The 18696-nt window shown below is 36.7% G+C and overlaps 1 protein-coding gene across 1 annotated transcript in view; it reads right to left on the reverse strand.

Annotated features, from left to right (window-relative positions):
• CCDC146 (coiled-coil domain containing 146) overlaps positions 1 to 18696 on the reverse strand; it is an 81315-nt gene that overhangs the window by 9742 nt on the left and 52877 nt on the right. Inside the window, exons 5-15 of the mRNA XM_064444276.1 lie at positions 16697 to 16754; positions 15975 to 16151; positions 15295 to 15368; positions 13008 to 13235; positions 11893 to 12079; positions 8075 to 8170; positions 6744 to 6914; positions 5319 to 5407; positions 5038 to 5202; positions 2409 to 2633; positions 1543 to 1771 (exon numbers count right to left, since the gene is read on the reverse strand). Coding sequence (XP_064300346.1) covers positions 1543 to 1771; positions 2409 to 2633; positions 5038 to 5202; positions 5319 to 5407; positions 6744 to 6914; positions 8075 to 8170; positions 11893 to 12079; positions 13008 to 13235; positions 15295 to 15368; positions 15975 to 16151; positions 16697 to 16754 — 1699 coding nt within the window. The remainder of the gene's footprint in view (positions 1 to 1542; positions 1772 to 2408; positions 2634 to 5037; positions 5203 to 5318; positions 5408 to 6743; positions 6915 to 8074; positions 8171 to 11892; positions 12080 to 13007; positions 13236 to 15294; positions 15369 to 15974; positions 16152 to 16696; positions 16755 to 18696) is intronic.

An 18696-nucleotide genomic window follows, 5' to 3' on the forward strand; every position in this document is an offset into this window, starting at 1 on the left:
AACATGGGGCCAGATTTGTAACTGGTACGGGAATTAGCATTCTGAATTTAGCAACCAACACCAGAATTCAGCCGCAGTCTTACGGCTTTCATTTAAATCATAAAGATAAAGCCAAACAATTTGAAACTGTTCCTCACTAGACATAATGGCTATTGGCAGTGGAAGGAAGAGTGTTAATGCTAGAATGGTTGAGCTTAAGGAGATGGCTGGGTTAACGGCCAGTTTGAACTACATAATATTCGATAATCACAGTATCTAGTTACATTTTAAAGGCTGATAACAGGTTATTTGCCATTGTTCACTGGAAAATCTCTGACTTGGGAACGTTTATTAAGATTATGCCATGTGTAATATCACGCCACTCTGTATTTTCCTACTTTTTAATTTTATGTCAATATTGAAAAAAGATTCAAAATACCTGTAAAAATAGCCTCCCTTTAGTGGTGACTTCAGGCTTCACGTGACCCACCATCACTAAGAAGAAAGTTTTTGAAATGCAGAACAGAAAAATCAAAGTTTCATGTCAGTTTTGTGAACTCTGTCAGTTCACAAAAATCATCTGCATTTTGTTACTGTATTTGACTCAGTGACTTTCAGTCTCACTCTAAATCTGACCTGAAAATAGCTTTTTTCCCCTTTTAGTCTATCATCTTTTTTTCATACTCCCTCTGTTCATGAATTAAACCTTTAACAGCATGGTAAAGTTCTTTGGGGTACAATTTGCATAAGGTATCGTGCAACATTTTATTCTTTTAGCAGAGCATGCAATTTCTTTAAAAGACCAGAAGTAACAGAAAAGTGCAAGCACTATTTAACAGTGAGTCACGGCTCCCATCGATGCAATTACAAATGCCAATGGTACACCCTAATTTATGATTTTGTGCAGACACTAAGAGAGTATGTATGGAAAAAATTACCATCTGGAGATAAGGTCAAAAGTAAATAAGCCATTTCAGAAAGCAAGGAAAGAATGTCCCAAACAATGATGAACACTGCAGTTTGTTAGTTGTTTAATGTCATGTTGTAACTAGAACTAAAACTTACACTGTATTTGTGTAGAAGAAAATATATGTGGATTATATCACTGTAGGCAGCAGAGTTTCCAGAGTAGGCTCAGGGTCAACTGTGAATTGAGTTATTATTTTAGAAATTTGAAGAGCTAAGTATATCTCCCACCCCTCCACCTACCTCCATCAATACAGTTTTAACAAATTTTATCTACGTTCCCATTTTTCCCCCATGACTCCCATTCTCCAGTTTAGTCATACTGACATTTCAGGCTAAGGCGAAGGTTAGCTGGGATTCCATACCCAGGAAATATTTGGCATGTGCATATCCAAGTGTACCAGCCATTAACACAAAAGCATAGAAACTCACATATCTGAAGTTACAAACATCAGTGCCTTGTTAGAGAGGTCTGCAACTGAACTTTCTGTTTTAACAAACCTTATACATGCAGACATTTTTTTCTCCTATAAAATTACCTTAATTTTTAAAATACAGAGCAATACAAACAAAAAACCAGCTTGCTTCCCCACCAACCTGTATCTGAAGTACCACCAGATGTGCGTCCAAGGCATTCTTTACTGGGAGTGCTTTCAACCACAGTTTAATCTGTCTCTTTTTCTCAGCTACCTTCAGCTTCAGAAATCTGATCTTTTCATCCATAACTTGCATCTCAATATCTCCATTTCTACACAACATCTCTTGCATGTTTATTTTTTCATATAAAATGCATAGTTCTTCTTCTCGATTTCTTAGCATAAGACCACTGCAATAAACCCAAAATGAAAATGTAAAATTTTTAAAAAAATTTACTTATAATCAGTGCATTCCATTCAAGAACATATCTGGCAGGCTTGAAATAATCTGGGAAAACATACAGAGATCTAACAAATATTATTTTAAAAACATGACAACATTTTAAATAGGTAAGAAAATAATTACAATGTGAAAATCAGAGAACAAACAATTGCAAAGGTTGATCTAGTCTCTCATTTAATTTTAAAAGCTCTTCTAGCCTTCCACAGCATTCGTTTAAAAATGGAGTACCATGATCAGGGAGCTTTACATCTTCCGTATTGCTGGATTTCATCTTCTGCATTCTATGCTCACAAAGCACAAACAGAGCAGAAGGCTTGAGAGGAAGCTCTCAAGGCATTCACTAGCCAATCCACCATATTTTTTTAATAACAGTTCTGAAGAATTAACAACTTCATCAATGGAAAAATACATCTGTGTAGTGCAAAGCATTACATTGCAGTGAGGCAGCCTGTTTAGTGAAACATTGTAGAGAGGCAGCCTTTTAGTATTCCTAACTTCTAGTGCTCCTAAGTTGAAAAACACTGTTGATTCATGAATTTCAGAATTAAACACTATATTTGATCAAATTTACAGGAATAGAATACCTCTCATTTTGTTGCTGAACAGCCCTTTCATATTTTTTGTGTAGCTGCAGAGTTTCCTCTTCAATGCAGGTGACCATATTGGTAAGCTTCTCAAGATCAAGACACCGTTGCTTTTTCTTTTCTTTCATCTCATGCACGATTTGTACAATTTTGCAATAATCATTTTTGAGACTGTCTGTAATCGCTACATTATTTGTATTCTTCAAATGTTGTTTCTGCAATTTTCTTTAAGATAACAGAAAAGTAGGAAAATTCTTAGTCCTTTCAATTTGAAAGCAATTTCAGCAACTAAAAGCAGAGTTTAAACTAATTCCTCAAATACACAAAGGATCTTCTATGTCACTCTGCTTCACAAAAGCATTACAAGTAGAAAGCTCTCTGAGAAGAGCTTCTCTCTGCAAGCTCTTTCCAGCTTGAAAAGAACTGGGTTATGGCCCCCAAAAATGCTATAAATAGAGCACTGCACTACAGCTCTTTTCTTCTCCACTGGGTAGCCCAAGGCAACATAACAAAAAAAGTTCAAGAGCAGAAGCATAAATTGGGATGCAAGGTCTTAATGTGTTGAAATCCTGCCCTTCTATTTAAAAGAGCCATATTTAAATAATCTTGTGGTTACAATTCAAAGGTCTTGTTTATAAAACCATGTATCACAGTGTTCACAGAAGAGAGAAAATTATCAGTTTCCCTGTTTGACAGATGAGAAAAAAAAATCACAATGAAAGGCTAGTGATAAGATCATGTTATAGACTCATGAAAGTGAAGAACACAACTCATTATTTCCAGCGACCTTGCTGGCCACTGGATGATGGTCCCTCACTTAAAGTACAAATTCGTGTTGCCGCATGGATCTTTCATTTGCTCACAACACGGAACTTAGAGTTACAGCATTTGATTGTGGTAAGTATCACTTCTTGATCAAGTATCGCTACTTTATCTACACTGGGCAGATATTCATGTCAATGTACAAAAGGGGTAGTGAAAGAAGAAGCAGAGTCTCCTGTTAAAATACAGAACTGCAGATGAAATATCCTGCCTCCCCTCCTGGGCTCCACCAGTGCATTGCTGAATTGCTCTGGACAAAGCGGTGAGTTTCTTTCCGGTTCATTTCCCCCATGTGTCTAACACTTTCCAGATCCACAGGGTGTTACTGACTTGCATTAAGCTTCTGTAAAACAAGTTTCAGACTGAAAGCATGACAGTATTGCAGAAGTGCAATGTGTTATTAAATATTTTCTGAAAAACCTTTCTCTTATTTGGACTGATACTCTGTCTGTCCTCCAAATTGTGTAGGTTGCAGTTAAGTCAGTGATACCATGACACTAAAGTCTACTACTGGGATTAAAAATATTTTCCATAGGCAAAAGAGTTACTGATAACTCAGTCCCTCTTGCTAGTTTTAAATCTAGGTTTGCAGAGATCAAAATGCCTGTTGGATCTTTACTGGAGTAGGGTCATTGACATACTTAGATGTTTCTAGACTAGAAGTTATCCAGGAAATATGTAACAGTCAGACTTTTCCCCCCTCCTTTCACCAGTAATTAATAGGGAAGGCCTCAAAAATGTCAGCACAAAGTCAGCTTGTGCATCTTGACAGAATAACTTAAATCACTGAAGTTCCCCTTCTTTTCTAGCTACCTCCAGCATGACTTTGAAATCAAGCTACTTGGAGATTCACAATAGAGTTTGAGTGAATGTATCCTGAATGCATTCTTCGGCCTGGCTGTGCAATTTTTTGGCACCCAAAAAAATAAGGTTTGGGGAAATCAAATTATTTTTAAACTGCCCAGTTTTGGCTGTGCAATTTTGCATACACAGTTAACTGTTCACTATCTTCCTACTTTCCTGACAACTGATCTCAGAGACATTGTTGTCCTCCCTATATTGCCGAATATCATCACGAGGGTGAAAAAAAGATGGCCAAAAGACATCGCCACTGAATAATGGCCTAGAGAAAAAAAGAGCCACTTGCATCCACTTTCTGTCTCATCCTCTTTGATGTGACTGTTACCTTTCGTTTAGACTAGGATTGCCTGGAAATTGAAACCATGTTTTGTTTAATCTGAAAAAAATGTTACCCAATAAACTTCAATTTGAGTTTGAACTAAGAAACCCAGTTTGTTCTAATTTAATAATTAGACAGCCGCACTACTAGCTAGTGACACATTTAACAGTACCGTGCACCAGTCTCTTGTGGAATCACATATGTGTTGGACCTCTTTCTGTCTGAGGATAAGCAAGTGTGAGTACAACAGTGTTGTTCATATTGAAAGAAACAGCATGATAATGCAGATACTAGAGGCTTGAGGACTGTGATATAAAGGAAATGTAATGACAATTTATCTCTTCAAAGGACAGGAAAGTGAGAGAGTAGCCAGACAAACATCAAGAACGCTTAATGACAAGCAGTGATGCTCAAGATAATTTTGAAGGGTTAGGGTGCCAGGAAATTGGAACATATTATGTAAGGCTGTTGCTAAAGGCCTTTGAATCAGGCTTTTAAAATCAGGGTTATTTTTAAATCAGGATGATCAAGGATGATATAGGCATAGTTGAAATTGGACTAGATTGTCAAGATTCTTTCTAATCTTACATTTCTATAATTGTGATCTACAGCTTACTTAAAACTCACCTTTCCTTCGTTATAAGAGTATTCCTTAAATTTTCTATTTCATTTCCTAGCAATTTTACCCGGTTTTTAATTTCACTTGCTTTCTGCTGAGCAGCATGCACCAAATTTATACATTTATTCCTTTCCTTTTGGATAACATCATACATTTTAGAAAACCTTTGGAGTCTGAAGAAACGACAAGTGTGAAAGAAATAATTATTATAATTTGACGCATACATTACTTGGATAAAAATTGTTTTAAAAAGCATTTTTTAGCTAATATATTCTTATTGTTTTCTTACTGGTTTTGGATTTCTCTTTTCCTCTTTTTATGCTCTCTTATTTCAAGATCCTTTCTTTTTATCTCTTTAACAATATTTTGGAGTTGTATCTGAAATTGAAATAGAATTCAGTGAGCACTTTAGGTAAATCAAAGAAGTATCTTCAAATAAATGACTCAGAACAGCTATTCCTCTTAGATGAGGAAAAGACAGTGAAGAGAGATTATTCTAAGAATTTATTCTAATTACAATGAAATGCTTTTACTCTAACAACATTAAAAAACACAGCCTTTCTATGTATATTAAGCTTACAACAACTGTTATTAGTGTAGATAATTTGATGCTGTGTCTTAAAATGCTTGTTCCCTTGTAGCTGGAGTTCTACAGTTTCTATTAATCAGCCTCTTGGTTCAATCTCTATATAATTATTTGGCATATGCACCACTGAAATTGTACCTTTTCAAATAAAATTTTCTTTTTACTCTTGTCTGGATTTTAAGCAATCACTGATGCTTGAGTGGAATGATACATTTACATTTTGTTATGGCTCTGGACCTTTTGATTTCAGTCATGTTCAGTCTTTAATAGCCTGTGTCATTAACCTCCAATGAACAGGCCTTTTCTCACCTCCCACTGGTATCAGGAGCAGGAGACTGGTATTAAAAAAGCTGATGGATGTTGGGTTGCAACTCTGGGCATGTGTGTGTTCATTACTTTGTACTGTTTATGGACTGATTTTTACTGAAGGTGCAAAGCCTGACAGGTTTGTTTAGCCCAATTTTTATAGACAAAGTTTCCCAAAGTGATAGAAGGCTAGCTTATATAATTTATTTGAATACAGACATACATTGTGGAAGCATAAATGGTTTGTCCCCATATACAAACCCAGTAGTTAGTATAAACTGTGCAACATCACAGCACATATATGATATTATAATGCCAGCAAACTGCAAGCAGCAAATCCAATGAATAGTCCTAGTTTCTGTGACCATAGGAAGAGTTTTCTTTCCATCTCTCTTCACAGTAATATAACAATTTACACCTGGAAATGTGTCAGGAAAACAAAAATCACTGCCTCTCCTTGGAATGAGTGGCAGTTCTGTTTATCTTTGAATGCCCATATATTTGTAAAATAAAACAGCTGTATTTCCAAGAATCTCAGCTGAAGCTATCTGCTTTTCTGCCTCTTTATTCCATAGGCTTGAAAGAAAATGTCCTTTCAAATGCCTTGTTTCAATTGTGGCATGATACTTTAATATACTATTGCGCTGTACCTTAATTTGTAATAAAACTACACAGTATTGTGAGCTACCTGTGCTATGATGGAACTTTAAAGTAACGTGGGAAATGAGGGTCCATAAGGCTCTCCTCACTAGTAATTTAGTTCCTCCATATATCAGCTTTGACTTTAGAAGAGTCTTCCAATTATATGAGATCTTTTTTTACCTGGGCTTTCTGAACATCCCTAGATTTCTGTTCCCTCTCTTCAACTTTGAGCCAAGTCAGATGTGCAAGTCTGGATAACTCATCTCTGCATTTTTCCTGTTCTTTGAAAAGCCGGCCTTCTTCAGCGATACATTCTTCTAATATGTGAGCATCCATACCTGACATCATTTCCTAAAGAAAATTAAATTCAATTCCTCGTGCATCAGTGTTGGGAAACCCAAAGCTGCAAATACACATATATACACACTACATGGATTAAAAAGAAAATATTGCTTTAAAAGACCACCTGAAACACCATGAACGATCCCTATAATAACACATGAAAATATTTTATCACCTAGAAGCATTTCTGTTCCTCAGTCTAGCATGTCTTTCAGCTATTGCCCACTGGGCAGAATGGTTCCTTATAGCCATATAATATTTAAATAAGTTTACTGTCAGGTCTTCACATCAATGGAAGACACTGAGCTTTCACATTAAGAAACCAAATTTAGACATTTAAAATGGAGCAAAGTATCTAATAGCCTAGACTTGTTGGAGATTCAGTCAATACAGTCAGTGACCTTTAAAGAGCTATTTTGATCTACCGAGCGTAGGCTCACCTCTTTAGGAGGAGGTGGATAGATGGCTTCCTAGGCTCCACTGACTACGACTAGATTGTTATTGATGATCGTGGCACGTTAGATACATATCCCATACACAAATAGTGACGTGTAAATACTGAACATATATGTATTCAGACACAAGCGGAATCCCACCTGATAATGCTAACAAATGCAAAGACAGCACAAAAAGAGAAAGGATCTAAGGGTAAGAAGATAAGGAGGTATGGTCTGAAGAAATAAACTGCTTCATATGAAGTCATTTATATAGTAGCAAGTACTAATGCTCTAATAACCGAGACCTGCATTTCCACACTATGTATGGCTGTGCTGAGTACAGACACACATCCACAAATGACAAAACCATGAAGATGAAAAATTATGTACAAATGCTGAATTGTCCTTGTTTCAAGAAGACACTGTGCCATATCCAAAGGAAATTTATACGCATCATTTTTCTAGCTGTAATGCAGTTAATGATACTCAGAAAGACTTAACCCAGAAAGTAGATTTGCTTTCTGCTTTCCAATATGTGACCAGTAACACCAAAACAATTTTTTTAAATATGACAAGTGGTCTTTAAAATGGAAAAAATTACTATCGCATGTTTTGTCATCAGAAAGCTGCAACTAGAAGCTCCCAACATATTTTCTTCAAATGGACCCTTTATTCTCATGATTGAAAACCAACTACTATAATGAAAAAGTATGAGAAAGCAGAATTCAGTACCTGTTCAGCTAAACTTCTCTTGATCATTTCAATTTCCTTCTGCAGTTCTCGTCGTCTTTCTAATAATACTCTATTACTTTTAGGGATGGCTTCTGCCTACAAAAATAAACCAAGCACATTCAGTGATGCAAACAAGTGATGTGAAAAATGTAAACTGCAGATAATCTATTTGAAGTAGTTACACACATTAAGAAATGAATTTTCTGTCTTGTTACAAAAGCTAGTCCAAGAGTTCTTTGTTGAGTAGAGCTCCTCAGCAACATGTTCAAGTTTCTCAAGTTTATCTTTTAAGAATTTAACTGTAAACACTAAACTTTACAGAGTCCTGTTTAAGTACTGAGTTTATAAGGGTTATGTTTTTGAGCAACCAAACCATCATTAAAAAAAATAATCCCAAAGAGGGACTATGCAAAGATGTCACACCTTCTAAATGCACAAAAGATTTTCTGAGTTAAATTCTGACCTTAGTGAAGGAAAAAACAGATTTACCACTGATTTTAATAGGGTCAATATTTCACATCTGTGTACATTTGATGTCATAGTTTTTGCTTTTAGTTATTAAAGTAAGATTTTTTTTCCTCCTTAGGCTCTAGAAAGTCAAAACTAACAACAGTTATGTATTATTTTTTCCTGTACAGTATGGGAAAATTTGTTTATTCAGTCAGATTTTAAAATTAAAATGTGTGAAGGAAGGTACATTAGAAACTACTTTCTGATTAAAATATATCTGAACAATCCCGCCACAACTACTTGTGTGATATAACTCATGAGGTGAAACATTGTCTTGGACTCACAGTGACTTAAAAATTCTTTATGCTTATAAGTAAGTAAGAAATAAATACAGCAGGCTAACTATGCAGGCATATGTTGCTTGTCCCTAACTGGAATTCATACAGGTGGGGGGAAAAAATGACATGGAATGACACATCTGGAAGCTATTCAAAGATAAAACATGCAACCCCCTGGTATCTCCCTCAGACCTCAACCAGAAGTTAGAGTTCAAAACACTATACCTCAATATAGATAATGAGATGTTGCACTTATGGTTTTCACTTCTGTGATACTGTTATAAAATTAGATGTTGTTTACGTGCATTAAGGGAAAGGAAAACAAGAGGCACAGTAAAGACCAACCTTTGGAGTTACTTTGGTTTCAGCTGCCAACTCTGATTTGCTTTGACTCAGATTTGCTAAAAGGGCAATAAAACCTATTCTTAGCCAGTTGCTTTCACTGTTGTAGAAGAGGCAAACACAGCCTTTATGTGGAGCAAATATTAGTTACCACTTCTGCTGTGTAAAAGGCTGTAGTGGCTGTAAGTAGGCATTTCCACATTTTGAAGATGGGATTCTAAAGATGCCATCAAGTTCTAGAGTCTAAAAGTAGAAAGCTCATATAAACATTTTTCTTTAATCTATTAAGGACTTTTGTTCACATAAGCCATGACTAAACTTAGGCACTTTTGGCCACCTCTGCATTGGCCTGACCAAAACGAAGGCATGCATGCAGAGGAACAGCAGTCCTGCTCTGGGCTGGCAGTAGCTGGAGCGGCCAGTTCTCTTTCACACAGATTGTTGGTGTTTAGCAATAGCTGACCTTTCACAACTTATTAAGAAGGAAAACACGTTTGAAGGAAGTGTTCCTGTAACTTCCCTGTTCTACAAAACAGTCGTGCTGCTTAGAACTTGGCTTAAAGTAGGAGAAATCTGGGGACACACATTGATGTACTGCTGCTTCTGCAATAGCATTTTTGCACTAGCAATTAATTATTGTGATTTTTTTCACTTGGAATCACACTGAATAAATAAAAATCTGGCTTCTTAAGTAGTTCAAGGAACTTTAACTACTTAAAATAATATAACTTTTCTTAGGTGTGCTCCTAAGTCTTCCAAATTAAAATATCCTCAAGACACCAAAAGCCAAGCAGAATCAAGCTTGCCACTCCTGTGCTGCATTTGAATGGACCATGCTGCAGAGAAGTGGTGATTTCACATTTGCTTTTCTAAAAGAGTCAAGAATGCAATCAGAGAAAAAACAGAGCATGGGAGGACAGGCTAAAACAACTACCTTGCCATGGCCTGTTTGTGTTAGGATAGCATCCTGCAACTTCTGAAATAAAATCCTGCATAGAATTTCACTACTATCTCTGCTGGCATTCCCTTTCCCCCACTCCTCATGATGATGCTACTTGCAGGACACATACAAGCCTATAGGACAACCTAGTGTTAGCACTGAGGGAATCTTTTGCAACACACCTTAAACTTTAAGGGTCTCATAACAGGTCTCTTACCCTTTCACACAGTGTAAAGGGGTTGGGTTGGGCTGGGTTTGGATCTCACCAAACAGTGAGACTCTACAGTGAACTCTAACCAGAGCTGTCGGTGAGTTATGGCATTTGATTTTAGAACTATTGCGATTCTCCCGTCACGCATATTTCTTCAATAGGAACACAGGAAAAAAATACTGTTTCCCAGATTCTCTTAGCTGATACTGAACAGAAAGTCAGTAGGAACTTTAAGATCAACGTCTGGAATATGAGCCAGTGCTTTAATCAGTATTTCAGGAAATTCAATCTATAAGTTTTCTGTGTAGCTATAAAGCTTTCCTCACTCCTCCCAGGTGGGCTTATATTACCGGGTAATTAATACACATGTGAATTCAGGAGGAATTTCACAGGAGAGAGAAAAAAAATTTCTATGACTTAATAATATTAAATATTGAGTAATGTTTAGAGTTGTTTAAATAGTAAAGCTAAGTATGTGTGGGTTTTGATATCAGATAGTTATTTTTTAACACTTTACAGTAATATAAATAAGACTTTTTTTCTGCCCTGAATTGCCTAGAAGGACCAAGAGAAATGTCAATGACACTGTGTATCTAGATAGGCAACATCAAGTCCTTGTGCTTTTAACTTACATAATGGATATTCTCCTGTGAAAAAATATTCACCTGATGAAGCAAGATTAATTTTATAACACTGACTTGCAACTTAGACTAAGCAAGGATCTAGTATAGGAGAAAAGCTTAAGAAAGAGAGAATGGAAGAACCAGTGATGAGATGAAGAGAATACCAAAAAGTTATAGACAAAGTAAATTGTTAAGAGCTATTCGGAAGGAGAAAAGAAAGGAAATGTTTTGAATAAACAAGCAGAATTAGACTGCCCTTTGAAATCAGCATAGCAAAAGGCACAAATAAAACAGAAAAGATTAAATCAGTATGTAAGGAGGAATGGGTGAAATACCAATGCAGGGAGGAAATGAGGAAGATGAAATTTGAGTGGAACAGAAGAGACCATAGGGAATTATGTCATATCATTCAATACCAAACTTTATGTAATGCTGGTTTCCTGTCCCCTGGAATAAATTAAATACTATATAAATTGTTTACAGTAATGCACAACCAACCTTCGAATTTTATAAAGATATATCTTTTCATCATCTGAGAGTCAGGCAGCACGTGGCTTCACTGTCTGCTACAAATTTCTTTGGTGCCAATGGGCAAGTCGCTATATTATGCCACTCATAAAATGAGCATAATCCCACAGTGCTTTAAAGGAAGACATGATGCCACAGTGTCAATATAATCTCCCAGTTCTCCTTGATAGGATGCTCCTACCCTAAAATCCATTTCTTAAGAATAGCCCAAATATATCTTGATGCAGTATTTTTATTACAGCAGAGCACCTCGAGGTTTCTTTGTTAGGTGTAGGTTTGTTGACACTTTTCTCCCCTTCCCCCTTTCAGGACCAGTCAAAAGATTTCATAGACAGATTTCTTACAAGAAAATTTAAAATTCTTATGATCAATGTATTCATACAGACCTCTAGTTTGAGTCTGTTATGCTGTGACTTCTCTTGTTCCAAGGAATGATAAATCATACTCAGTTGTAACTCCATCTTTTTAAAATTTCTCAGTTCTTTATCTTTCTGTGTTTGCTTGTGAATGAGAATATCATGTTGCTTTTTTTTCTCCAAGACACATTCATTTAAATTATCTTCCAGAGCTTCTCTATATAGATAGACAGAGAATTTTAGAAATGGGTAACTTGACCAAGATATGTATGCAAACAGACATGATCCTTTAAATGGGTTTTGAGTACTGCATCATTATGGCTGAGCAGCAAGGCAAACTCATAGACTACTGACACAAATTACCTAGAACGGTAGCATTTTTATTACTTTAATCAATTTTAATATTCCTAATGATGACAATGAGGTCTCACAGTCTGTTCTAAATATGCTAAAAATTCCAGAGAAATTATTACTTTTAAGAACAACACACATTTTTTAGTATGAGGAAATATTTATATGTTTGTTTGACTCAAATATTTCAACTTAAAGTGCCACTATGCTTTAATACAAAACTTTAAAGGCAAAAGCAGTGCTGCTGAGCGTATGGCCACAATTACAACTATATATCTTCCTCTGCAAAGAAAGAATCATTTAAAGTTTGCAATCAACCTAACAGTTCATTTTACTTTACCAAGTATATATAAGCTCATAATTCAGGGGAATATTAAAGAGATTAATAACCAGTCCCCACTGAAATTCAGGAGTACGTGGGCACAGAAATCTATGATGCCCATTTGAAAATGAAAATACCGATATACTTTTTTCCTGCTCAGTTTACATTCTGTGGGTTACACAGAAAAAAAAATGTATGTTCACTGGAGAGAGAAACCCTCTAAAAGATTTCCCTTTCAGAGCAAAATCAATTTTCACTCTCCCAGGATTTTATGAAATGCTTATGATTTTTGATGTTCTTCTTGAAGCCAGATCCTAGATTCCAGCAGTTTATATAAACAATTTAAAAGTCCAAACCAAGCCCGATAATTTCTAATCCTCACTGGTTGCAGTTTAAAACTTGAAAACATAAGCAATACAGCAGAAAAAAGAATTGTTCACGCATACTCATGGTTTATGTCTTCTACTCTAACCTTTCTGATAGGACTGCTGATTCTTTCTCTCTGCTAATTTCTAGTAGTTTTGTCAAAGTAATGCATTCTCGTTCTTTGCTTTCTAGCAAAATTTGTTTCCCATCCAATTCCTTCATTACATCTTCTTTTTCTTGCAAAATCTCTTCAGTCCTTTTTTCAATGGCTTTCAGTGTACCATTCAAGTCTTCTATTTCGTCATTAAGGGCCTCTTTCTTCTTCTCTGCATCACTGTGGATATATTTTAACAAAAGAGTAGGGGTTCACATTTCCACATGCATATTTAAATGGCAAAATATAAGTTGCTAGTTTCCATGGACACACAAAACCATTTTAACCCCATAACTACCTACTCTAGTAGTTCAGCAATAAAATTGAAAATGGCCATGGGACTAACAGGGAGCTTAGCACCATGACAGTATTGGAAAGACTTCTAGTAAACTGATTTCTGTCAAATTACTAGGTACATGGGTATGACACTTCTAAATTTTAGTCCCAAGGCTGGAAATTCTAGTTAGTCATTCGGCAAAGCAACACAAGTAGAAAGACTCATTTACATGCTTCATTAATAATAACCTATACAATGTAGTAGCTTTTTAAAACTGTTTCTCTGTAACACTATAGGAGAAAATTCTTATATTTATAATAGCTGAGTTGCATTGAGCAGAGCAGTGAGGAAAACGTAGAAGGCAACCATTATACAGGTTTTAAAATAGAGAAATTTAACATAGTCAAACAACCTTATGAAGTTCAACAAGGACAAGTGTAAGGTCATGCACCTGGGAAAACATAACACGGGAGTGCAGCACAGACTGGGATCCACCTGGCTGGAGAGCAGCTCTGTCAAAAGGGACCTGGGGGTCCTGGTGGACAAGAAGCTCAACATGAGCGAACAGTGTGTTGCTGCAGCCAAGAAGGCCAACAGGGTGCAGGGCTGCATCAAAAAGGGCATCACCAGCAGAGAGAAAGAAATCATCAGCCCACTCTACTCAGCGCTTGTCAGGCCACACCTGGAGTACTGTGTGCAGTTCTGGTCCCCGCTATACAAAAAGGATGTGGACAGGCTGGAAGGGGTCCAGAGAAGGGTCACCAAGATGATCAAAGGACTGGGAAGCTGCCATATGAGGATAGGCTGGGAGAACTGGGTTTGTTCAGCCTTGACAAAAGGAGGCTCAGAGGGGTTCTCATCACCATGTACCAGTACTTAAGGGGTAGCTACAAAGAAGATGGGGACTCCCTTTTTTCAAAGAGTCCCATGGAGAGGACAAGGGGGAATGGACACAAGTTGCTCTTGGGGAGATTCCGATTGGACACCAGAGGGAAATTTTTCACAGTGAGGACAGTCACCATTGGAATAATCTCCCCAGGGAAGTGGTTGACTCGGTCACGTTGGACACCTTCAAGAGTCGTCTGGACAGGGTGCTGGGCCATCTTGTCTAGACTATGCTCTTCCTAGAAAGGTTGGACTAGATGATCCCTGAGGTCCCTTCCAGCCTGGGATTCTGTGATTCTCTGTAATTTCTATATTGCAAATAGGGACTGCAAGCAGGAGACACAGAAACTTCAGTGTAACCCTGTGCCTGAATAGGGTACAAAAGCACCATCATTCATCTGGAAGGCACTTGGATCTGTGACTTGGCTAAAACTGCAAGGTGGTAATTAGATTTTGCACAATCAGAAAGCAGCAATTCATCCTTCAGGGAAGTAAAAACCCAGCTATGCAAAACAGAGAAAGAAAAGGCTGGCTACTGGCTTACGTTTTCCCAGCTGAAATATTAGAGACCAGAATTCACATGAGGAGCTTACAGCAAAGCACCTCTGACTAAAAAACTGGGACAGAATCATCAAGGGAGAATGACTGTTTAGCTCAGGCCAGACTGTTAGCTGTGGAAGCTGCTAGTTTCACTGAGGCCGACAGGCTAATACACAGTCACTGAGGACTAGAAACTGTAAAAAAGCCTCATCATTAGATTACACAGTAAGACTATTTTCCATTAAAAACTTACTAAGTAGATCTGATATATAGTAACGCAGCACAGTAAGATGGTTAAGCAATTTTTTAACAAGTTTTCTTCTAAATTTTTCTTTGTTGTACTTAAATTTACAATGTTTCACTGCATATAATATATTTCTCAGTACAGTGCGTGGATTTTAAGTGGATTATAGATGCTTTTTAAATTGTTGATCCTAATTTTAATCAACAACTACACTAAACTGTCTCTGTAACAAATGGATGAAAATAAGTTATAGGGAGATATATAAAAAAATTAATTATTTATTAAAAACATACATTTTTTTCCAATTCATCTTCTCAGTTTCTTTTCCAAGTTGTGCCGGAACACCAAGGATCTTAACTAGCTCATCCTAGTGACAAAACAGAAAGGTTAGATTAATAGCCTTAAAATCTGGTGAGATTTCATAGAAGTAATATTCACCTAGAACTGCTGTGAAAATGGGCAGGAAACATATTTTTGAGTTACTTGAGCTTGTCCCAGGGAATTGTAGCTGCTACTTTGAAACTAAATATTGATAATTACCATTTCATTATGTCTGCAAGATAAAAATTATGCTTGAATATTATTAATCTGAATATGCTACCTATATCATGGAAAGAATAGTGGAGAAGACCTGGGCATGTATTTTTAATTCTCAGCATAAATCTGTATTAACTCGGGTCTGAGCATGTGTTAGATCAGCCTACAATAACACAACATAGCAAACGTGTCATTATAGAGACGATTTTTAAATCAAAACCATAACTATTATTTCCTAAAGGAATAATAATGGTATGGCATAGCATGTTTCACACCTATTGAAAAATAACGTAATAATGTAATGCCATCTAATAAATTTGAAACAACAAACAACATCCAGAAGATTCAGTGTTTCCTTGGACAAAGCAGGTACCCATATACACATATATGCACACACACACAGAGATATACATACACACAATTAATTTTGTATTACTTTTAAATTAGCCTGCTTCTCCAGAAGTCTTTCCATTTCCTTCTTATCTATTAATTTAAGCTTTTGCTTGGATGAAATATCTTCTTTTATTGCATTAATTTCTGCTTTCCTTTGGATTACTTCTTTGCAGAGCTCATCACAGTTTTCTTTCAGCTGTTTAATTTTCTTATCTGATTCCTTTAAAAATGAAGTAAAAGATCAGATTAATTTTATTTTCCTTTTTATATTTTGCAAGCTTGTGATATTACAGCATCATTAACATTGAATGATGATAAACAATTTTACAACAAGGAATGAACTATGATTTTTTTACCAGCTGTGTGTTTCTTCTATCAATGACCTGCAGAATTTTATTTCCAACAAAACCACATACATTCATCAGGATTTATGACTTTAAATATATTTCCATACTCACATCCTAGAACAAAAAAACCCTGCATCTATCTTTGCATGCAGTAGCCATTTGCACTAAAAAAAGTTCTTGAGTAAACTGAAGAAAATCCAGATCTTTTCTGAATCAGTTATTCATTGCTTGCCCTAGAGTTATCAAACCTGAATGATATAACATAGCCTTTCCTATAAAATCTGCCTCTTGGTTTTTCTATGTATCCCAGATTTTAAACAAACTCTAGAGCTACACACTGTGAAAACATTTTCATTGATGTTTTTATATGTTAGCTGACAGAACATAAAACATGTCTTTCCTCATGTTTTGTACTTACCCTCTGTTTTGGAATTCTTTCATATTCATTTTCCAGAAGCCTTTTTTCTTCTTGCAAACTACAGGAAAATCAAAACAGAATTAAATATATTAGTAATATAATGAATATTACTATACTATGGTAAATGGTAAAAAAGTACAGAAGCCTATCTTGTGTTACACTAGAATATATGGTGAATTATCACAAGGGACAACTGAAAGGTGTCTACATTTAAAGAAAGGTTGCTGACTAGTAACTGGAAGTCCTGAAAGACAGGCCTTACATATGCAGGTTTTTTCTACAGTGCATGCATTTAAACTTTTGAACCTGATTCTGCTTAGTTTTACCACCTCCTGCAGGGATGCATTTATGCCTCATTCACCCTTGTCTTTATACAGCACCCTACACCCACAGCTCCTCCCAACCTCAGAAAACAAAATTTTAACGTGGAACTGAGGCAAAAGGAAAGAGGAGGCAGGTTATAAATACCCAGACACCCATCACACATCAAAGAAAGTGCAGTTGCCAGTGAGAAACTTTCTTCTTCCTCTGAGTGATTGCTCATGCACACATTCACACTGTAAACAACGGTAAGGGAGCTCCTCAAATCTGAACAGATTCCTGTGGAAAAAAACTCCTGAGATGTGACAGGGGATGTAGACTAAGTCAATGGGGTACAGCAGAAAACTAAACCAAATAGCCATGTTGATCTTAACCTATATCCAAAACTACGTTGCAATTTAATTTCAGGCAACAATAGAGTCTGAGGCCAAAGGAGGGAAGGAGGAGAAAAGGAAAAAATAGGAAAGCTCTTAGATCTTCTGGGTGTATTTTTAGTAATGTTCCTCTGAGAAAGATGAAGGAGTGACTACAAAAGAGAAGCTGAACCAACAAGCTTGTTAGATTTACAATAGGGAGCTTCTTGGTAGCAGGTAGATAAATACTGCCAGATATAAAAAATTCACCCTAGTGAACAAATGCAACAATACTTCCCCAGTGCATGCACAGAACAATTCTGCACCTATAGGAGGTAAATAGGCTACTGCAGCCCACATGCCGTCACAACCAAACTGAACTTAAAGTCCTTGTGCTATTGATAGGGAACAAGGAGGCAGGTTCTTGCAATGTAATTAGTACCTATGATGACACTTCTGAGTCTCAGGCTATAAAGGAGTAACGATTGCAGCTAGGGAATGGGTGGAACAGCCAAATCCTCTGTCCCAGATATAGCAAAGAATCAACTTCAGCAATGAAATCTGTGTTTGTAATTCCAGCTGAGGATGTGCTGGTCAGGCTTCCTTGAGACTCAGGGTGGTTTGTTAGAATAAAAAACTCTAAATAAGGGGAGTATTAACAGAAGATGACAGGCTTTCATGAAATAGCTGTGTCAGAGCTATAAACTACAGCAAGGGAGTCCTCGGGCAGCTCCACCTACCCAAAGCAGCTATTACAGTTGTGTCTGAATGCGGTTGATACAGAAGAGAGGCAGCTGATTGATTTTTTTTTTTATCTGAAAGTTTTCAGTGGCAGCCTAAGACTTCGCATGGTGGTGGTTCAGGTTTCGGAAGGTGGTGGTCATGGAGAAAGAGAGAGATCAGTCTCCTATCAGCCAGCCTCATGGAGGAACCTCCCTAGGATCTTGTGCTCAATTCTTTATCAGTGCTGATTTAAGGTTCCTCCCCCCTCCAATAAATTGTTTCTTGTCCTCTAACAAAAGGAGCAAAGCTTACACCTGGAAGGCTCAGGTGACATCTTTCCAGTCAAAGGAAGAAAACAGTCAAAAAAGATAACTGGGTTGGTGGTGTTGCAATCAAAAAAAAAAAAAAAAACCAAACCAACCCCAAAAGTCATGAAGAACAAGCTCTGGCTCTGATGAACAGCAAAGACAAAATAAAGGCACAGAATAGATGTTGATCTACAGCATGTATGTATATTTATATGGGCAGACAACAAGTATGCGTCTATGGGAACTGGTAAGTCTAAAATTTAATTTGAATGCCAGAGTGTTTGAACACCCACAA

Source organism: Phalacrocorax carbo, chromosome 1, assembly GCF_963921805.1.
Source record: "Phalacrocorax carbo chromosome 1, bPhaCar2.1, whole genome shotgun sequence".
Lineage (NCBI taxonomy): Eukaryota > Metazoa > Chordata > Aves > Suliformes > Phalacrocoracidae > Phalacrocorax > Phalacrocorax carbo.